At 45.3% G+C, this 23632-nt stretch overlaps 1 protein-coding gene across 1 annotated transcript in view; it reads right to left on the bottom strand.

Moving 5' to 3' along the window:
- The window catches only part of LOC147729245 (uncharacterized), a 55533-nt gene extending 33153 nt beyond the window's left edge, over window positions 1-22380 (bottom strand). The window contains exons 1-4 of the mRNA XM_086959548.1: window positions 21943-22380; window positions 8848-8983; window positions 5529-5668; window positions 227-362 (exon numbers count right to left, since the gene is read on the bottom strand). Coding sequence (XP_086815674.1) covers window positions 227-362; window positions 5529-5668; window positions 8848-8983; window positions 21943-22018 — 488 coding nt within the window. The 5' untranslated portion in view covers window positions 22019-22380. The remainder of the gene's footprint in view (window positions 1-226; window positions 363-5528; window positions 5669-8847; window positions 8984-21942) is intronic.
- Window positions 22381-23632: the final 1252 nt, after the last annotated feature.

Below are 23632 nucleotides of genomic sequence, written 5' to 3'. Positions count from 1 at the left end.
GTGACTATGCTCTTGGCAGGGTTGCAGAGAGGAAATAGGTCATGAACAATTCTAGTTCCAAGATAACCTATATGAATCCTCATGAGACAAATTTACCTAAAGTGGATCTGAACATGTAAATGTCATAGTCGGTGTTTATCCTGAAAACTCAACAGATTACCAGGTTCACAGTTCACAGCTGTGCACTCATGCTACAGAGGCACTGACACCTTTCTTCCTTTGATACCTGCAAGTTGCATATCCAGAGCTATTTGCCACGTCTACTTGGTCCCATGTTGCCCATGTTGCATTGAAAGTTCCACACACACGATCACCTTCTGTTTTGTTGTCTCTGGCAAATACTTGAAACACTCCTTTGACCACTGCAAATAAGACAAAAAGAGAAAGGGCCCCGTAAAGCAAATAAAGTAATTTCCATAGTAACACAATTTTACGGGTCAAGAACCGAAACCTTAACCACTTCCATGCTCATGACAGCTCCATGCCGTCATGAGTCGCGGGCGGCCTGTGCTCATGACGGCGTGGAGCCGTCATCCAACTGCTGCTCCGCCCACCCGGCACTAATTCGCCACCTGTGCGGGCGAATTAGTGAGTGGGCGGGGTCATGATGGCTCCACGCCGTCATGAGCACACACTGCCCGTGACTCATGACGGGAAGGAGCCATCATGAGTAAGGGAGCGCCGCGCTCGCACCCCCATACCCCCACGTCATAGCTGAATTTGTGCTGCGGCGAAGGGGTTCATTTGGACCCTGTTGCCCAAGTTAACACTTTGGCGTATCTCTACAAGCTATGATTTCCCATCCTTGGGTGAGACAGGTGAAATTAGTTCAATGCGCCAACAATGACTGTGGAAGGCTATTTGTAGCCCCGCAAAAAACTACTCAAAACACTACTCAATGGGTGACTGAGATAGAAATATTTCTGTTTCTTAACAATTCCTATGAAGGGATCAGGAGCACCGTGGTAATAGTAACAAACATATTTCATTATTCACAATAACACACACACAGTGTACTAAGAAAATTAAACACTTCTAAGTAAAAGTTATTACTCCAGGAACAATGGGTTTGCAGTACATCTAAAACAAACACACAGAATATTATAAAAACTGCAAATAGACATGTTTTAACTATCAAGAATAAAATGATCATTTCTAACATTGTTAAAATGTCATGTAGAATCTGATACCTAATGCCTACTACTATGCCTAGACTAAGAGACAGCAACTTGCAGTCTAGAGTTCCTTAGGGAGAAGAAAAGCACCGCATATCTTAGTTGACATAAAAAGGATGGCCTTTTCAGTGCAGGCATGAAGACAGTGTTCCTTCCCAGTGAAGGGTAAACACACGCTGCAGCTTTCCTCTAGGACTCAGATTTATTGGCTTCATGTAAGGTGTAGAATTTGCAAAATGTACTGGCAGTGGGTGAGACCATCTGGCAGAATCTTGGAAAATAATGTGGGTGATCTTTACAAGTGGTCAAGTGGCAGTCCTTATATACAGAATCCTATCAGACATTGGAAGTTCTAACAAAAGTTTAGGAATGTCTGATATAGATTATGTGCATCAAGGTGTGCATTCCTCATCAACATACATGGTAAAAGTGAGTTAATTCAGACTACACTGTTTTGGTTATATGTTTGTATGTGCTCCTACTGAACCCTGGCATGATGAAAAGTAGAAATTTGACCCAAATGAATGCAGTGTTATATCTATTTCATTATTTAAATGACTTGATGCTCTGACAGTTCTTAGTAAGGTGAGGTTGGATGACTTCTCAGTCCAAGGGCAGGCATGACTACGACTCTGCATGACTCAGGAAAGATGGGGATTTACAATGAGAAAATGGCGACTTCCATTATCCAAGATAAAATCGGGCAAGTCAAAAACTGAGTCGCACCTGAAGAGCTTTACGTCAACCCATGTTACAAAATCCACAGCTAACAACTAATCCACAACAAACCAGCAGCTAACACAAGCCCCTGTTGAGCCAAACAAGTACCAACCCTCCATAAATGTTTGTATCCATTCATAGCAGTTTAGTTACAAGTCGCGGCCCTCCAGCAACCTGAGAGCATAAACAGGAGGAACAGATAGCGTCCACTCTGCACCTCATTTCTCTTTCTTACAGAAATACTTTCTATCTCTAGTGAGGTAACGCTGTTTCTCACAACTTCATTATGGGCCGGTACACATCCGCCCTTCTTGACTAAAGTGTCCAGCTATATAAAATAAAACAAGAATTGGAAATGTCAATAGTACTGGCTTTAAAAGAATGTAGTATGGTAATGTGAAGCATCACAAGAAAATAGCATATGTGCTTGTGTGGAAGCAAAGAACAGTAGAAATATATTGATGCATTTTAAAAGGTCAGGTGGTTGTTGCCCTGTCACATAAGACTGAAAAATCCTTGTAGGTTAATGAATGCCCTCCTCCCATCTGTGCTGCTGCCAGAGAAAGACAAACACCATACATTATCTAGTTATTCAAGACACGGGTATAAGATTATAATGTCATGTGTGTGCCCCTGGTAGTTCAAGCTCAGGCAGTTGCATAACTTACTGAAATGATGAAAGGTGGTGTAGGGCAAGCACTTTTTTTTGTGAAAGCACACAATGTCAGCCCAATCAAAACTATTACTCTTAGACCCCAATGGGGCAGAGCCAACCCCCTCGCTATTTGTACTCACATAGGTGTCTGGTAACAGTTGCGCTGTCAAGCCAGACCATAAAAACCAGTGCAGGTCGCAGGCAAATCAGGACTAAAATTTGGCAGTGACTAGGGACATGGAATCACAAAAAGGCTTATTTACAACCACCACTCATACAACAAAGTCTTCATATAGCATTAATATTGTGATTATAGCTGTTACTCATCCACTTGGCCCTCCTCAGACTATGATAATGCTCAAAGTAAAGACCCTGGTCTGTACAGGCTGGGGTACGCAGAGGGAGGCATACTCTTCATTGTAGCTCCTTCCTGTTCTATCCTGCACTGTAATCTCCATGCCACAATACCAGTCACACTTGTACTTGTTTTTGTGGAATTCTGTGCAGCCTTTGACACAGGCGATCGCGAGATGCTATGGATGAAGCCTTGGTTCATGGAATTATGGAGTGTTTTCGACTTCTTGGTGCATGAGCCCCACTCAGTCATGTTAGGAACAATACAGAGGTGGTTATATTATGGAAAAATTCTTATTGTCTATAAATACACTGCTTGGCAAATCTAATATTAATGCTAATAATTTTAATCTATCGTAGGATGTGCAGGTTAACAGGCAAAAGTCAAAGAGTTTATGTAGCAGAAAGATTTGTTGTTTAAAAAAGCCGATTATCTCATTGAAGGAAACTGCTTTTTGTTTCAGTGATCACCCCACTTTTTACCCCCTTTTTAGCTGCTGGATGCTGATTTTCGACTGTGACAGTGATCTGGGGCTTGCTACCCAGACCTCAGTGCCAGCGCTCCTACCCCAAAGCAAGGTGTTGACTAATTGTGATACAATCTGCAATATACTTTAGCACACCTGTTACAGGTATCCCCGAAACCGAACAGACTTCTAGTGTGCTAACTGACTGGTCTAGTCCAGCCTGCCACTTCAAATGAGTTTCTGACCTCCTAGTAGGTGAGAGGTCTGCTCTGGGGAGAGATGCTATCACCTCCTCCCCCAGGAAAGAATGCTAAATAAGCATTCCAAGGCATGGAGCTTTAAAGGCCCACCGTCTTTGGCATGCAAACCAGGCTTCCCTCATAGATGAGGGAATGCCTACCCCCCTGAATAGGGCCCATTTGGTGCCTAGTCAGGCGGGGTACTTAGCTATGCAGGAGGCTCGTTACACTGCCTGGCTGGACACCACCTGGGTGACCTAGCCTGAAGTGAACACCAATTTTAGAATTCTACCATCTTGTGTGTTGTGAAATTAGGAATCCTGGAACAGGGTGTTGCCCACTCTCCAAAGGAAGCAGTCATCTACAGGGTATAGTGACTCCAGGGGTAATATAGCCCATTGGTTACTACCCTACACCCCCCTTAGCCTCTCTAAGGGGACCCCTGGCACCATGGCTTCATATTTCGGTGGACACAAAAGAAGTATTGGACTAAGAAGACTGCTGACCCGAGAACCGAGGATCAGAACAGAATTGGCACCAACCCTGCCAGCCTGTCTGCTGTACCCAAACCTCATGGAGCAACCAATTCCTTCTGCCACTCTGCAGACTCCCAAAAACCCAGGGGGCTACCAGTGCTTCACCAATTACCAAAGAAACTCTCTTGGAGTAGAGTAGCACACTCCTGCAACCACAGGCTCCAAAGAAGTAAGACCTGGTCCACCGACCTGCCGCCTACGGGAACTACTAACTCAGCAGCCAGCCAGGAAAGGTAGCCATGCTCCTACAGTTCACATCTTTCCTCCATCCAAGTGTGGGGACACCAGGACTGACTAAGGTGTACAGTACCAGTACCTGGGATACTGACCTACTTTCAGGAGGCAAAGCTTTATGTTACCAGGACGGACACGAACGCTGAGGAAGACCGGCCTGCAGTTCTTTTTAGTCCACTCTACAAAGAGACAGCTACCGACACTCATGAAGGATATTGGACAATATGAAGCAATGTTCTGTACAGCCGCTAATTGATATTCATTCCTGTCCCTCCTTTGAGATGTTTACTCTAGAAAATGAAACTACTACAACTGTTAGCAAACCCAACAATGAGGAATAGTTACTGTGGATGAAACTGGTAAGGTGAATTTTATATGAAATGTAAGATAAATGTTACTCATTTTTGTTGATTGTTCCACTTTATATATGCTTAAAAAATGTATTTTAGAAAAATTTCGAATGATCACCCAGTTCCTATATACAACTTTAGCCGCTTTAAAACTGCAGTACAAAATGTCCGACCTAATCTGGCTATTCATTTAACAAAATTCCTGTAGGTAGTGTTGCATTAAGGCAACATGAAAAACAATAAGGTTCTCATTACAAGTGGACTGATTAATTGAGATCTGTGCGGTAATAGCTGTTACCGCACCTATCGCAATTATGAGTCTTGAGATAAATACCAGACGATATATCGCAGTGTAAAATTGCTCTGTACTGACCATAACATTTAGCTCTTGCTGCGTTAAGCACAAAAAACTGCATGTTACCCCCAATAAAACTATTAATGGGGTAATATTTATCTCACCGTATCAATTTTGTCCTAACAGAGTCAGATTTTATCAAGTCCAATAAATATCACACCATTTACAGGCGCATTCATAATGAGGGCTAAGTGGTAATTTATGTATTTGATGATATGATTCATTTGTGATAAATGTATCGATGACTTTGTGTTTGATGCTATTTTACGCTCTGCGGTCAAGACCAATGATGGTAAGGCAACGGTAAGTTGCTACTTATCGGACGGGACGATGGACCAGGAAGTGATCAGATAGTGAGAGCGAGGACACAACTGGAGACGAGGTGGTTATGCTGGGACCCGGAAATGGTCTACGATCATTTGGATAATCCTTAGTCTACTTACCGTTGCGTTTGAAACAGATCCCGCTCTGTGCATCGATATGCACACAAGGTGTTTTTTGGAGGACTCCTGTGGAATTGCCACACTTCTCGTTCGCTGTATTACGAAGCATCACCATCTTCTGCTCCTTCACCCATCCCCAGCTAAGGAAAGAGAAAGGGGTCAATCCATGCCAATGAATGTCTTCTCATCGAAACACAAAGCACAGAAAATTGCTTTCGATTGCGCAATTATTTTTATGCAACCTCACTGTTCCATCAATATATGAGCAGTGCTCATGGTGAATACATTTACTTCATGTAAGTTGTGAACTGTAATTATGTTAGTCATGTTAGTGCTGGTCTTTTACCTCTATCTTGTGGCCTTTTCTTCTGGAGGGGCAGCAACTAGTCCTCTTGACCGGGTCACTGATGCCGCAGGCCACCTGCACAGCACGTGTAAAGCTTTCGCCTTTCCAACACAGAGCTGGGCTGAACAAATACGTTGCCCCTGTGTGAACATAGCCGGTTCTGCAACACTGCCCTAAGAAGGGAGCGGTGTGGCTCACTCATCATGGGATGTTGGTAGGGCCTGCTTCTCACACCCTCGTGTGGTATTTTTTGTGGTAGGACCAGGTGCTGTTGTACTCTTTTGCAGGTCCTTGCCTTGAGATGCTGCACACTTGTCCTGATTTCCTAGTCCAAATAAGGGGTTTAGCTTAATCATTGAAATTGGGGAAGGGAATCTCAAATTTTCCAACTAATAAAGCAGTGGGCCACAGGGTGGATGTGTGAGGTGACCAGTGTTAGGGATAAACTGTTTGCACGAGAAGCAGAGTTAGTACTGATTTGCATTAAGTGGACCTAAGGGGATGATTTAGAGTTTGATTTAAGGCACCTTGTTTGCCAAACTCAAGGTCCACATGCCCCATTTTGAGTCAACCAGACAATCAAGTTTTAAACTAATGGAGTAAAATTTGCTCTGAAAGTATAAAACTTCCTTCAATAGCCAGATAGAATAGGTGTCATCGAAAGTAAGCCATTCGACTATCCATGCCGTTTGGCTTTTCTTTTTCTTACTGTCATTCACCGCCAGATATATTCTGGTAGTGGAAGATGGTAAAAAAAATGATCCCCCCGTCCCACAGCCCAAAAATGTACCCCCATGCCATGGGTGAAAATAGGTGTGGGGATCTCTAGTATTTTATGTTTCCAAAACAAACTCCAGCTTTTGGAGTCTGTAGCTATGGAGGAGTTTGACGGCCAGACATCATGCTTGTCGGATTCATCTGTAATGCTTTTTCTATATTGACAGGAACCGCCATGACAGCAGTTCCCACTAGTGTATAGGAATGTATGACGTTACAACGCATACATTCACAATGCATACCATTACAACAAAACATTTACAACGCAAGATCCATTACAACGCATGCTATTACAACGCATGCCATTACAACGCAGGTGCTATTACAACGCATGCCATTACAACGTAATGGCATGCATTGTAATAGCACCTGCATTATGGGTAAGTATTTTTTTTATTTTTAATTAATGTGAATGTAATTGTAATGTTAATGTTGGATAGTGTAGGGGTTTAAATTACTATTCTAACTCCAGGGGGGTGTAATAGTAGGGTAAGTGTTGGATAGTGTAGGGGTTAAAATTACTATTCTAACTCCAGGGGGGGTGTAATAGTAGGGTAAGTTTTGTATAGTGTAGGGGTTAAAATTAAATTAAATTAAATTAAAATAAATTACATTTAATCAAATTTAATAAAATGTGATTAATATTAATTAAATGAATTACTTACCCATATTTAAGTTGTGATGGCATGCGTTGTAATAGCATCTGCATTGAATGGCATGCATTGTAATAGCATGCGTTGTAATGGATCCTGCGTGGTAAAAGTATCGTTGTAATGGTAGTGCGTTGTGAAAGTTGCGTTGTGATGGCTGTTTCCCGTGTATAGTGATATCCTTCGGGCTGGCAGACATCTATAATTGGGCAGGCGAAGTAAAAGCAGTAAAGGCCTCTGCCACCTTGTCTGACTTTACTCCATCTCCTGAATTCTATATCTGCCCTCTGTCTGGAGTGGCATAGTGGACAAAAAATATTGTTATGGAAGGCTACTCTGCGAAATTGCCTGTGGTTAGTATATTTGCAAGCATTTGTCGCATCCCATTTAGGTGATTGATTGACAGTAGTATCCCTGCAAACCTGAGACTGACGTATTTTGCCAAGTCTACTACTGCCAATGTCTGTGAATGCTAAATGTTGTACATTTGCATTAATTCAAGGTCTACTTATAGGGATGCAGATTTGCTACTTTACGATAATCCGGTCACTATATGGCATATTTACCAAGAAGTGGTGCAACATAGTGCAGCAACCATAGTAGCAGCACTACGTTACCCCAAGAGAGCATAATGGTGCCATAACTACAGATTAATTGCACAGCTCTGTTCTCTATATGCGCTGGCACACTTTTGCTGCCTACGGCCAACGCAGTCACCCTTGAAACATAGTGCAAGGGTGTCTGCGCCATGTACAGGATGCATTTTGTGCAGCAAGGCCACGCAAAACTATCCTTGGACAATTGTTCCTCCTTGAGCGCTGCAAAATGCTTCTTACAGGAAAAGAGGAATTCATAAAAAGTAATAAAGATATTTCTCCTCATTACACCAGCCTCAGGCAGTTGCAATATTTTGGCTCAGAGCCATGCTTAGGACTTTTCGTAAATATGGATTGGCATTAGAATCCATGAGTGGGTACACCAGAACTTTATTATTTAGCAACCCCCCTACTGCATTGGTTAGATATGGATCCAAAATGGGAAAGGACATTATTGGAGGATATGCATGAGGGCCATCAGATGGGGACACTTCTGATGAGAGGGCGACAGTTTGCACACTTCACTCCTGCATTTGATTGGCCTTATGGGCCATTTGTGGGAAGAACGATTCAATGAGTGAGAGGATACGTACCGTTTGCCCCAGAGTTGGATTGCTGGATTATCTGTTCTTTTGTACTAATGGCTCACACAATGTCGATAGCTAAGTGGCAGGAGGGGGGTTGTCTAAGGCTCTCAGATCTATATCCGGCTGGTCGTTTTATTACACTACAAGATGCCATAGAAACATTCAATGTGGGTTCTAGACAATTTCTACAATATGCTAAGATCGCAGCAATAGGGCAGCAGTTGTGCGCTACATTCCTGGAGGTTGCTGCCTCCACACAGACATTAGTGACTATGCTTTCAATGGCAAGGGGTCGTAAACTCATAGCAAACAAAAGAAAAAAAGGTGGTAGGATCTGCCCCAGTGAATGGGCGCCGGCCTTACCTGCACGACTCGTAGCTGCGATTGTACGCGCTGGTGACTTGCTCCAGGTTGGCCAGCTCCGCTTTGTAACAGTCGCACACCAGCTGGGCGTCGCTGAAATTCACAGTGACTTTTGGTTGGAATACGCCAGAAACCACTAGAAATAGAAATAAAGAGAAAATTGTGTGTGAATTTGCTGTGATTACACCATGCACAAGGTGGATAAACAGCTTTGCAAGACGGACTTTCTTTAAGTACAATGTCCTGCATGGATGGCCTCATCGGAATCTTTTCCCTATCATTTTTTTCTATCTTCCCTTGGGGGTAGATTTTCTATTTTCTATATTGTTGTAATTGATGTTGAGGGCATACTTTTTTTGCCATTCAATATTTTGGCTATGATATGCTTAAGCGCTACTGATGAAGTAATGCTGAAAGATGGTTCAGCACAACCTGTAGTTATATTTCCTCAACGTTTTTAGCGGTCACTTCCAGGCACTGTTTTGCTTCCTGGGTGATGCCCTGAGTCCACTGTAAACAAGGCATACTTAAGTACTTTCTCAACTGTCCTTTACCCCACCTCCCTCTCCCTCTCCCTCTCCCTCCCCCCCATATGCTCCGGTCTTGATGAAGACCCATAAATGTACTACATCCGTGGGTCGAAACACAAACTGAGATATATCTGGACTGCAATCTGGCCAATAGCTTGTTTACTAATCGTCCATGGATCTACGTTTTGACAGCTTGCCTGTTAAAATATTTCTTTAGACAGTGCTTCTCTCAGAACGAGACGTTGATCATTCTGTTACTGTTTTGCACGTTTATCAGTTTTTAGCTGTGCCCGTTCATTTCACCTTATCACTATATAACCTAAAAAAATGTTCAATGATGTATCCAATGAAAATTAATAAGGCAAAACATGTATTCCGAAAAATAGTCTCTGTTCTCTGCATCTTTACATCCCTATTAAGTCACAGCAGTTATTAAGTGATATTGTATTTTTCTGTTCACACATTTTGTACCTAGACTTACCCTAGTGGACTTTTATTGTCCACGAGCTTGTGTTGTAACAGAATTATTTGAAATAAAATCATTCCTTTGTAACCATTGTTCCTTGTGAGCTATATATACCCACTATCCAAGGAACTCAGGTTTGTCCCTTTTTTAGGTCTCACCTACTAAACAGAACATGTGCTGTTTGTTGTGATATATATTGTTACCTTGTAGAGCACTCAGAGCCCACCCACTGCTTACCATTGGTTCATTGCCACTCATTTCCTTGTTTCTTGTTCGTTTGCGTCTGTGGGCTTTTCTTTCTCTTTTTGTGTCTGTCTCACCCCTGGAGCATGGACGCTTTACTTGTGTCCTTCCACTGCTCACTTTTCAAGCTGTACTGTTTTCTTCAAGAGTTTTTGTATTTTCTAGCTATCTCCCTTGAGTACTGCTCCTTTGGGGCAGAGATCCACATCAGACAACAGTGTGTAAGACTACAGGGACCCAGATTCCCATGTGACCAAAGCGTGTAAGACGTTGGGGGCAGAGATCCACATGTGACCAAAGCGTGTGAGACGTTGGGGGCAGAGATCCACATGAGACCAGGATGTGTGAGACTACAGGGACACAGATTCCCATGAGAACACAGTGTGTGAGACTTTGGGGGCAGAGATCCACATGTGACCAAAGCGTGTGAGACGTTGGGGGCAGAGATCCACATGAGACCAGAATGTGTGAGACTACAGGGACACAGATTCCCATGAGAACACAGTGTGTGAGACTTTGGGGGCAGAGATCCACATGTGACCAAAGCGTGTGAGACTTCAGGGACACAGATCCACATGAGACCAGAATGTGTGAGACTTCAGGGACACATATTCCCATGAGACCGTAGTGTGTGAGACTTCAGGGACACAGCTCCACATGAGACCAAAATGTGTGAGACTACAGGGACACATATTCCCATGAGACCGTAGTGTGTGAGACTTCAGGGACACAGATCCACATGAGACCAGAATGTGTGAGACTTCAGGGACACATAATCCCATGAGACCTGAGTGTGTGAGACTTCAGGGACTCATATTCCCAGGAGACCTGAGTGTGTGAGACTTTGGGGGCAGAGATCCACATGTGACCAGAGTGTCTGCGACTTTGGCGGTAGAGATCCACATGAGACCACAGTGTGTGAGACTTCTGGGACACATATTCCCATGAGACCGGAGTGTGTGACACTTTGGAGGCTATTCACATGAGACCACAGTGTGTGAGACTTTGGGGGCAGAGATCCACAGGAGACCAGAATGTGTGAGACAACAGTGACATATATTTCCATGAGAACAGAATGTGTGAGACTTTAGGGATACAGAACACCATGAAAGCAGAGTCTGTGAGGTGCGGGGGCACAGATTCCATTAGATCTCAGTGGCTACAAGACTGCAGGAACAAAGCTCTCAATGGGAATTCAGTGCATGAGATTTCCAGGGGTTGAGAACCACACCAGATAGCAGTGTGTGAGACTTCAGGGACACATATTCCCATGAGACCGGAGTGTATGAGACTTTGGGGGCAGAGATCCACATGAGACCACAGTGTGTGAGACTTTGGGGACAGAGAGCCACACAAGACCACAGTGTGTGAGACGTTTGGGGCAGAGATCCACATGAGACCAGAGTGTGTGAGACTTTGGAGGCAGAGATCCATATGAGACCACAGTGTGTGAGACGTTGGGGACACAGATCCACATGAGACCAGAGTGTGAGACTTTGGAGTCAGAGATCCACATGAGACCACAGTGTGTGAGATTCAAGGACACATATTCCCATGAGACCAAAGTGTGTGAGACTTTGGGGGCAGAGATCCACATGAGACCACAGTGGGTGAAACATTGGGGGCAGAGATCCACATGAGACCACAGTGTGTGAGACGTTGGGGGCAGAGATCCACATGAGACCACATTGTGTGAGACTTCAGGGACAGATATTTCCATGAGACCGGAGTGTGTGAGACTACAGGGACACACATCCACATGAGACCAGAATGTGTGAGACTTTGGGGGCAGAGATCCACATGAGACCAGAGTGTGTGAGACTTCAGGGACACATATTCCCATGAGACCGGAGTGTGTGAGACTTTGGGGGCAGAGATCCACATGATACCACAGTGTGTGAAACGTTAGGGGCAGAGATCCACATGAGACTAGAATGTGTGAGACTTCAGGGACACATATTTCAATGACACCGGAGTGTGTGAGACTTCAGGGACACAGATCCACATGAGATCAGAATGTGTGAGACTTCAGGGACGCATATTCTCAGGAGACCTGAGTGTGTGAGACTTTGGAGGCAGAGATCCACATGAGATCACAGTGTGTAAGACTTTAGGGACACATATTCCCATGAGACCAAAGTGTGTGAGACTTTGGGGACAGAGATCCACATGAGACCACAGTGTGTGAGACATTGGGGGCAGAGATCCACATAAGACCAGAATATGTGAGACTTCAGGGACACATATTTCCAGGAGACCAGAGTGTGTGAGACTTCAGGGACACAGATCCACATAAGACCAGAATATGTGAGACTTCAGGGACACATATTTCCATGAGACCGGAGTGTGTGAGACTACAGGGACACCGATGCACATGAGACCAGACAGTGTGAGACTGTGGGGGCAGAGATCAACATGAGCCCACAGTGTGTGAGACTTCAGGGACACATATTTCCATGACACCGGAGTGTGTGAGACTTTGGGGGCAGAGATCCACAAGAGACCACAGTGTGTGAGACATTGAGGGCAGAGATCCACATGAGACCACAGTGTGTGAGACTTCAGTGACACATATTCCCAGGAGACCTGAGTGTGTGAGACTTCAGGGACACAGATCCAGATGACACCGGAGTGTGTGAGACTTTGGGTGCTGAGATACACATGAGACCAGAATGTGTGAGACTTTGGAGACAGAGATCCACATGAAACCACAGTGTGTGAGACTTCAGGGACACATATCCCCATAAGAGCAGAGTGTGTGAGGTGCGGGGGCACAGATTCCATTAGATCTCAGTGGCTACAAGACTGCAGGAACAAGATCTTAATGGGATCTCATCGCATGAGCTTTGTGGGGGTTCAGAACCACACCAGATCATAGTGTGTGAGACTGAGACGAGAATGTGTGAGACTTCAGGGAACCATATTCCCATGAGACCGGAGTGTGTGAGACTTTGGGGGCAGCGATCCACTCGAGATCACAGTGTGTGAGACTTTGGGCGCAGAGATCCCAATGAGACATCAGTGTGTGAGACTGCCAGAGAAACAGTTCCTCGTGAAATATCAGTGCTAGAGACTGCAAGTGGCACAGATCCCCAGGACTGCTGGGGCACGGATGCCCATGAGATATCAATGCGTGTGAGATTGTTGGGACACCAACGAGACTGCGGTGTACGAGAGTGCCAGAGATACAGAGACCATGAGACTGCTTGTGTGAGACTGCAGGGGGCACAGATCCCCCTGAGATATCAGTACTTGAGACTGCAGGAGGGAACGGATTCACATGAGATCACAGTGTATTAGACTGCAGAGGCATGAACCCAACGAGACCTCAGTGTGAGAGACTGCTAGAGGAACAAATCTCCAGGAGGAGTACACTGGATGCTCGTGAAACCTCAGTGTAGGAGACTGTAGGGTCACAACTCCTCATAATACGTCAGTGTATGAGATCATCAGGCACAGCTCCTCATGAGACCCCAGTATATGAGATCATTGGGGCGCAGCTACTCATGAGACGACCAGTATATGAGATCATCGGGCACAGCTCCTAATGAGATCCCAGTATATGAGATCATTGGGGCGCAGCTCCTCATGAGACCCCAGTATATGAGATCATTGGGGCGCAGCTCCTCACGAGACCCCAGTATATGAGATCATTGGGGCACAGCTCCTTCTGAGACTCCAGTATATGAGATCATTGGGGCACAGCTCCTCATGAGACTCCAGTATATGACATCATTGTGGTGCAACTACTCAAGAGACCTCAGTATAGTAGAGTCAAGGTCACAGTTCCACATGAGACCCCAGTATATGAGATCATTGGGGCGCAGCTTCTCATGAGACCCTAGTATATGAGATCATTGGGGAGCAGCTCCTTATGAGACCCCTAGTATATGAGATCATTGGGGCGCAGCTCCTCACGAGACCCCAGTATATGAGATCATTGGGGCACAGCTCCTTCTGAGACTCCAGTATATGAGATCATTGGGGCACAGCTCCTCATGAGACCCCAGTATATGAGATCATTGGGGCACAGCTCCTTCTGAGACTCCAGTATATGAGATCATTGGGGCACAGCTCCTCATGAGACCCCAGTATATGACATCATTGTGGTGCAACTACTCAAGAGACCTCAGTATAATAGAGTCAGGGTCACAGTTCCTCATGAGACCCCAGTATATGAGATCATTGGGGCGCAGCTTCTCATGAGACCCTAGTATATGAGATCATTGGGAAGCAGCTCCTCATGAGACCCCTAGTATATGAGAACATTGGGGCATAGCTACTCATGAGACCCCAGTATATGAGATCTTTGGGGCGCAACTCCTCATGAGACCTCAGTATATGAGATCATTGGGGCACAGCTCCTCATGAGACCCCAGTATATGAGATCATTGGGGCACAGCTTCTCATGAGACCCTAGTATATGAGATCATTGGGGAGCAGCTCCTTATGAGACCCCTAGTATATGAGATCATTGGGGCGCAGCTCCTCACGAGACCCCAGTATATGAGATCATTGGGGAGCAGCTCCTTATGAGACCCCTAGTATATGAGATCATTGGGGCGCAGCTCCTCACGAGACCCAGTATATGAGATCATTGGGGCACAGCTCCTTCTGAGACTCCAGTATATGAGATCATTGGGGCACAGCTCCTCATGAGACCCCAGTATATGAGATCATTGGGGCACAGCTCCTTCTGAGACTCCAGTATATGAGATCATTGGGGCACAGCTCCTCATGAGACCCCAGTATATGACATCATTGTGGTGCAACTACTCAAGAGACCTCAGTATAATAGAGTCAAGGTCACAGTTCCTCATGAGACCCCAGTATATGAGATCATTGGGGAGCAGCTCCTCAAGAGACCCCTAGTATATGAGAACATTGGGGCATAGCTACTCATGAGACCCCAGTATATGAGATCTTTGGGGCGCAACTCCTCATGAGACCTCAGTATATGAGATCATTGGGGCGCAGCTCCTCAAGAGATCTCTGTGTATTAAATCGTAGTGGCACAGCTCTTCTTGAGACCTCAGTGTATCAGATCATTGAGTCACAGATCTGTATGAGACTGCTAGGGACACAGACCCCCATAAGGACAATATCTCACCTGTGACGTCAGTGGTGAGATCACACAGACATGAGTAATTGGACCCAGGCGCCCTGAAACCAAACCCTTTTAAAGTTCTTGAGAGAAAGAGGAGTGTCGGGTCAAAGGCAGAGGAATGTGGTATTTCTGGTAGATTAAGGTTTTTTTCATCTACCACACAACCACGAACAGGTGTGACTAATCTCCCTTTTTGACAGCAGTAATCCGAAGGCAGTTCGGAGAAGGTTGATTGTTGCGCACTGCGCAGGAAATAAACTCACCTGCTCCGAATGTACGCTATTCATCTCTTGACGATTACACAATGAAAGAAAACAGACATCTCCAGGCACCAGCAATGGGGATGGAGCTGCATGGAGGAGGGTGGGCTCGTGGTTCCCTCAATAGAGGAGGGTAGGACCAGGGGTACCCCAGGCACACCAGAAGGGTACATCAGCATGTGGGAGTTTGCGCCTTTAGATCACACGTACGTATCTGTGCCATGGGGTGAAGGGTCTGACACCCCCTGGGCGAGCCAGGTCCTGGCCATAAGAGCAGCTCCACGGAGGTGAGATGCCGAACGTGCCGAACGTCCCCCACAAGATACCTTTACGTAAGTGCACGAGAGCTAATGAAAAATACCAGAATATCAGAGACCAGTCCCCCGAAAAATAGGTGGGGCCAGCCTGGGTACCCCATGGCAGCCCTTGCAAATGTTGTCAGACCAGTCCCCAAACGATGCATACCGAGTTCATCATACGAGCCTGACCACTACAAAGGGGGGCGTTAGGTAGGGGGTTCTTCCCCCAAGAAAATTAGGGGGGAAATGGTACATTCTACAACACATTTGTCATTACATGTTCAATTGTATTTGTTTTTAAAGCATAGTAAATGATGAGTTTACAGTGCACCAGGAACAACAGTCCTAGTTGGGGCTCTTCAATAATTCCCACACTATCACAAACAGTGCCTCTCTCACATGCATTTAATGTGTTTTATAGCGCCTCTCATACTAGTGAAGGGTGTCAGCCCACTTTATATCACATACAAACAGAGACAATGTTTCATACATGTGTAAATCAGTGTATAGTAAATATTACATCAGGCAAAGAGGACTATAAGGAGGGCGCCCAATTTATGGTATTTATTTTTGGGATATTTCCGTCTGCATTTATCCATATTTATTTTTTTGTTAATTTTATCTGTATTTATCCATATTTATTTTTTGTTACTTTTACCTGTATTTAGCCATATTTATTTTGGGTTTTATGGAAAAATAAAGCTGAAATTAGTATATTTCCACATTTATGTCGGGCAGTTTTATAAGTCTCAATAACATAATATCATCTCTTCTATCAGGCATTGTTGGTATTTGCCTGTGTTATATACAGAGACAGTGAAATTATGTGATTCTGGGGACACTTCAGTTTCACTAATTTGGACTTTGCTGCACTTGCCACATAATCCATCTGCTGCTTCTTTATTTCCTCCCCTGCAGCATATTCCCGTTAGTCCTAGTTACATCCCATTGACCTGAGCACAGGACATTCCTGCCCGGCGTTGGCCAGATCCTGTGCCGCTTGGTTTGTGCCGAGAGCCCAGCTTAAAATGTTTTTCTGTCAGCCCATGATGACTCGCCACATTTATCCGACGTTCTTTCCAAGTATTATTGTCACTTGTTGTACACAAAACTGCAAGTCTATATTTAATCTCTGCCGGTTTAACATGCACTGCAATGCTTATGTACATTTGTCTGTACAGTGCTCTGATGCGCAGAGGCCTGACCTGTGCTTACAAAAAAATGGGGGGCTAGATTTATCATGGTTTTGCAGCATGTAAGGGGGTGCAAGGGCGACGCAAAACCTAAGTGAAATTTCTCGCGCCACGCAAGGCCACCGTACGTGGCCCTGCATGGCTTGACAATTCTGGGGAAAGCAAGACTGCGCAAATCACAACATTGAGTTACTCTGCCCCAGGGAGGCGTTCCACGGATGTAACATGAGTGTTTCCACCCATCCACCTATGGCTTTTGGCCCATTCCCAGAATTACCATTAGTGGTAGACCTGGGACTGCATCAAAATGCTACGCCTCCCCAGATGAGATGTAACTAAGAACATATTCTTTATTTCTCCACTTTTTCGGTCGAGCCTAAGACAGAGCATGCGTTGTCTGCAAGACCTGTTGTATCCTTTTCTAAGACTTTTGGCACACCCAGCGAGTTTTACTGGTTGTTATCTGTGTCAATCAGAAATCCAGCTTTGTTATTGCTGCATTTCAGTAACAGTCTCTCCTTTGTCTGCTTAGCTTTCCTTCTGGTGATTTAACTTAGAGGGCATTTTGTTTGGCCATCACACTGTATAGCGTGTGATGGACCTTCCTCAACAGACCTAGTTGCAAATTGTACATTGTGATCTTTTGTCCATGCTTGCTATGCGCTCCTTATGGCTGCCTTTCCATTTGTTTGCCGACTGCGTCATTAAAAAAAAAAATTAGGCCACCACAGGAGCTGACCTCAGAGCTCTAAAGATCTCACCCTCCCGATTGGCGTTGAGTCCTCCCCTCTCTGAACATGAATGCGATGTTTCCCTCAACCCACCATTTCCGAGTGCATGCAGTAGGTCACCATCCATGCTATTATTTGGAAGAGGGGGAACATTTAGGCCCTTTTCTATAGCATTACTGACTTGCTTGCTACGGTGACTACCCCCATTGCAAGCCGGTCAGTAATTATGTAGAAAAGGGCCTAAATGTTCCCCCTCTTTCACATAACAACATGGATAGGTCCAATGGCCTTCCCCCTTCTCCCACAAGGATTGCACTGGTGTTGGGAAGAGGTTGAAGGAGGGCTTCCTGATCCCATTTGGACTTTGTATCTCTCCCCCTGCTCTTTCCGTCAGTGCATTGCTGCCTCACCTTTTTTCTAATGTAAAATCACCTCCCTCTGCTCTCTGCCTACCTCCCCGCCAACCCATATCTCTCTGTGTCTTGGCTTCTCATTCGAGTTTCCCTGTTTTCCTACTCAGTGTGCAATCCATCTCCAGCAAGAGCTGTGTGCACCAGGCAGGCAAGATTGGGTCAAGGACATGGGAGTCTGCAATGACCCCCTAAGGTGGCATAATGAGCCTCTCTGGTGTTTTAATTTTTACTGTTGCCTTACGAGTGCCAGATGTGAAGGGGGATTTAGGCCGCAGTTGGCACAGTTAAAAAACTCTGCGTTCATGTGTCACTTTATAACATGCCCATGTCTTCAACACAGGTTCAGTGTGCACTATCCTGATTATATGAGTATGTGCCAAGAGGGCCCCAGATGTGCCTTGAAACATAACCTTTCTGTGACCCCAATTGTGCATTAGCAGAGCCAATAGCTCTTGCTGAACACTTATAAGGTCCAGAAAGTGAGACTGATTGCATTTCAAATGCTTGTTTCGCTCTTTCTGTCTACAGCACACGTAGAAAGAGGAATATGCCTCTCTGGATTGTGTTTGTGCAGGAAGGAGTCCCTTTCTGTGCAAAAACAATCCAGCCAACATTGCAGGCATCCTTGCACCTTGACACTAGGGTGTCTGCATTGGCACTAAGCGGCCAAACGTGCTCCAGCACTAGGAAAGGAGAGGAATACGCTGTATAATGGCAAATACTACACATGCCTGCCCTTTCCCTGTCACGCAGCATGGCAAGGTGGCTCTCTTCGTTGCACAGTCTGAAAATGTGATACAAATGGGCCTAGGTATGGGCATCTTTTAGGCACTGGGCACGCACTTGAGTGAGAAGATAAATAAACTCCAATGGAGCAGCTCTCAAGCCTCTCCCTTCTAACCCACAGTGCACCACGCTTAAGACAGGCACTTAACATAGGCACATTTCCTGTCACACTGAGACCCCATCCCCAGAAACATACTGAGGTGGTTGTCTGCGGTCAAGACCCAGAAAGGTTTGGAATGCTAACTCTCGACTACAAATTACAGTCCAATAAAATGCTAATAGCTGAGCGTGAGATGTACCGCAATAATAACAATGTCAGTAAATGAACTCATTTTGAGACCATTTGTTGCAATCCATTGCCCTCTTGTGTACATCTGTGGTAACACCATAAGGCAGCCGTCCCTACTGTAGTGTTAATGTGGAACAAGCCATGGTAGTATCTCTGGATTCTAGTAGCCCCAGTTTACCGCACCTTACCATAGTGAGAGCTATATTCTCCTAACTAGGTTAATCCCCCCTTTGGATGTCTTTGAAAAAGTAACTAAGTCTCAAATGTCACGAGGTACCGGAGTTAAGGAGTTCATGTGGTGTCCGTGCTTTATTTGTTAATGCTCCTCTATTATATATTACAGTTAGAATGTTCTTTTGTATCTGTGCTCTTACTCTATGTATTACCTGTATCAGAATGTTTTGATATGGTTATGGAATGCTCCTGTGTCAGTTGTAGCTACTGTCCTGTGCCCTCATGACAGATGTACCTGTGTATCCTGTTCATACAATAAAACATCAGAAATTAATTGAAGATTGCTTGCCTGTGTTCTCTTGTGCAGAAATAATCTACATGAGAGTCCACTTCAGTTCAGTTAGCACTTTGTTAGTTACTTCTGACTAACACATCAGGGAGTATAATATATCCTGACATCATGATTGTCACGTAGCATCATGAAGAGGCCAACAGCAATATGATAAGATTTGATCCAAAATAAATATTTACATTTTTTTTTCAAATAATAGTGCAACACATTACCCTAACTTTAGGTTTAGTTTGCTTTTCCTGGACAGAACGCTGACTAAACAAAGGGCAATCGGGAAATTGGGGAGTGTTTGGATTGTACAATACAGCGCAGGGACTAGTTACTTTCGGATTACACTGAATGATAAGGTTGCGGTGATCTGTCGTGGTCACAGGACAGGGGACAGTCCGGGTATTTGAGTCCACCATCATGTTTAGAGGCCATATAACCAAAAGACCAAAAGCAGCAGACAAGGTCAAGCACAACGGATCTTAATGTTCTTGAAGTTAGGTGGTGCAAACACTTCCAACATCCGCTGCCTTAGGATGTACAATTTACCACAATGCAAAGAAACAAAATGGAAAGTGCACTCAAATGAAGTCAATAGAGAAAGTAATTTGTAAATGTCTTCTTCTTTATTCAAAAGTATTCATGAAGCAAAGGCACAGCCAACGCGTTTCGTTCCCATTTTTTGCCTTTAGGAACTTCGTCAGGGCAAGCTAGTATTCTTAAGGGGCAGCACTCGTAAGTCAACAAATGATGCGAACCGATATTGAAGGCGAACTCGCTAGGCCAAGGGTGGTCTCCTTAGCTAGGGAAATGTCAGCCCTAGTAGAGATGAACTCGAGTAGTCCCAGTTGGTGCGGTGAAATCGATTATGTTGCAAGTGCTAGTGATAGCCCCAAGTTAGGAGACAATAAATACGGAAGGACCGTGACGTCTTCAGCAAGATTTCTCGTATTAAAACGGCAGCCCGATGTAAGAGGTCCAATGTTTAAGTAGTCCAAAGTATGTTTACCGCTAACGTAGCATAACAGCTAAAGGTCAAGTAGTGACCCAAGTCAAAAAGCGAAGGAACAATGCCGCACCTGTGATATGGTCCCGGCTCTGGAAAACATCAGCGAGAAAGGCGTCCGTACATTAACTGCTACAGCATAAAGTGCAACTGCACGTTACTTTGATAGGCCGGCGTGAGTAAAGTCGGAAGTGACTGCCCTCTGCCTTTCAGATTCCAGATCACACTCGATTTACAAAGGACACAACCGGGTCCGCACTCAGAAGGACCTATCTCAGAAGCAGGCTTCATCCCACTGCACACATTTAACCCCTGGAGCTCTGGTGCCGGTGACACCTCCCTTTGCATCACCTACAACAACATCATGGCGTCAGGCCAGACATTAATACGCATTGTGAGCTATCGATGGGGCTTCGTCGCTCTTGTCTAGTAGTCAGTGCCGCCCGCGCTCTGCCCCTGAGCTCCACACATTAAAGTAACATTGCTGCTGTAGAGAGAGACAGGGGGCATTATGGCCCAGTTGTGGACTCCCCTATCACCCTTCCCACACTCAGATATGGCAATGAATACCGCATTACGCTCTGCTTATTTGCATATATGCTATGTATGCACACACCAGTGTCTATATAGATTCATAGTTGCAACCTTCAGTTTACCTGTACATGTGAAGTGTGGCGGGATTATTCAGACAGATGTACCGACAGAAAGACAAACTGCATTCATCTAGCTGTGTAGATAGATAGATAGATAGATAGATAGATAGATAGATAGATAGATAGATAGATAGATAGATAGATAGATAGATAGATAGATAGATAGATAGATAGATAGATAGATAGATAGATAGATAGACGAATGTATGAATGATGGGCTGATGTAAAGACAGAGGGATCAGCAGATTGATAGATATCTGTACATATGGGTATGAATATGAATAGATATTTGCACAGTCGACACATAAGTGATTATAAAGTAGACAATTCAAATATACAAGGTCACAGCAGTATGCAAATATGCAGAAAACGATGGACAGACGGCAGATTATTAACAGATAAACGAATACCCCTAAAGTGACAATAGGATAGGACATTCTGGAACATAGGAGCTTTATAGCTTGAGACTAAGTTACTATGGGCCAGATGTGTGCAGGGGTTTCACCCACTGTGTGTCGATGGGTATCGGTGTCCGAAGATAGGACCTCGGCAGTCAGAAGCCCTTCTGATCATGGGCCCCGCTAACATCAGCGGAGCGGACTTACCTTCACAGTAGTCCGGGCACGGGACAGCCACAGACGAGGCCGCGAGGGACAGCATGGCTCCCAGGAGCACGATCATGCTGTGGGGCTGGAGGAGGCCCACAGAGGTCCTAAGATGAGCCTTAGACAGGTGTGCAGCAGGTGCCTCTGTCCTGATATGGGCCTTAGACAGGTGTACAGCAGGGGCCGGGGTCCTGAGGTGAGCCTTAGGCAGGTGTACAGCAGGGGCCGGGGTCCTGAGGTGAGCCTTAGACAGCAGGGGCCGGGGTCCTGAGGTGAGCCTTAGACAGCAGGGGCCGGGGTCCCGAGGTGAGCCTTAGACAGGTGCAGAGCAGGTGGTCCCGGGCTCTTTGACAGTGCAAGGCTCGTGGCGGACAGCTATCGATGGGGCTTCGTCGCTCTTGTCTAGTAGTCAGTGCCGCCCGCGCTCTGCCCCTGAGCTCCGCAGTCCGCACATTAAAGAGGTCTTGGCGATGTGGGCTGGGGCTGCGGCTGGACTTGTGGGTGGGGCGCGGGTTCAGGCCTGCGTGACGTGACGTCAGAGGTTGCTCCCCAGGGCAGGGCAGAGCAAGCAAGCACAGACACGGCCTGGGGCCTCGGGGCACGTCAGGGGAGAGTTATTCCGACACCACAGAGACTGGGTGAAAAGTGGAAGCGCACCTCCTGGTCTATCTTTAGTACGCGTGTATGAGTCAATCGGAGACACTGGAAGTCAGTGCTTCGGGCACCAGAGATGGAATGAAGTCATGTACCATAACGTGAGCATCTATAATGACTGTACATGTGCATAGCGCCTCGGAATAAACACTTCACGGAGCTGCAAGTGCCATTTAACGAGAGGGTTGGAACTTTTTTAAATTTCTTTTTATTTTTAAAAAGCAAGGTGCTTAAAAGTCAAAGCAATTTGTTGGACGCTAGCATATCACCATGTCTTTTTGTTTTAAATGCATGATTTCTTTTTGTCGCCATCTGCCTGTCCTTCAGTTGGGATCCCCAATCATCCGCACTAGGGCGCATATTACCAAGGCGGGCGATATGTGATTATCGCTGCTTTAGCAGCCGTTTTTGGCCGCTAAGCGGCGATAATTCTATCGCCCTATTAGCAAGCTGTCGACAGCAGTTAGCCACAGCTTGTAGGCGTAGCGAGCAGTTTAGGGCCCGCTTTGCATGTCAGCGATATTTATCGCTAATTACATGCAAAGTTGGCATACCCAACCTGTTAGCGACTGAAAGCAGTCGCTAACGTCGTTATCGCCTATTAGCAAGGCAGGCGTAGCGATGGAAATATTCGCTCTAAGCGGGAATATCTCCAAAAACTAACGCCTGCTCAGACCAGTTCTTACCCATTATATCCAATGGGAGGTGGATATAATGGCTAAGACCCTGTTAGCAATAATGCATGAATATCGCTGTATTCTCAGCGATATTCACGGATTTCGCCGCTATCGCCGGAAATATTATCGCTTTTGAGATAAGCGTTGCTAATAGCAAGTTATCTCAGCGATAATATCAGGCGATGCGCGGCGATAAAAAAATTGCAGCTAAGCCTACTTAGCGATAAATATCGCTAGTTGTTGGTAATATGCCCCTAATAGGTTCCTTTTGTATAATTGGGCTGCTTCTACGATCAGGATCATCATATCAATTCCATTTTTAACCTCTAATTTTAATATCTTTTAGAAAATTAAAATTT

Source organism: Lissotriton vulgaris, chromosome 2_2 (genome assembly GCF_964263255.1).
Source record: "Lissotriton vulgaris chromosome 2_2, aLisVul1.2, whole genome shotgun sequence".
NCBI lineage: Eukaryota > Metazoa > Chordata > Amphibia > Caudata > Salamandridae > Lissotriton > Lissotriton vulgaris.
This window is presented reverse-complemented; position numbering and strand designations above follow the sequence as displayed.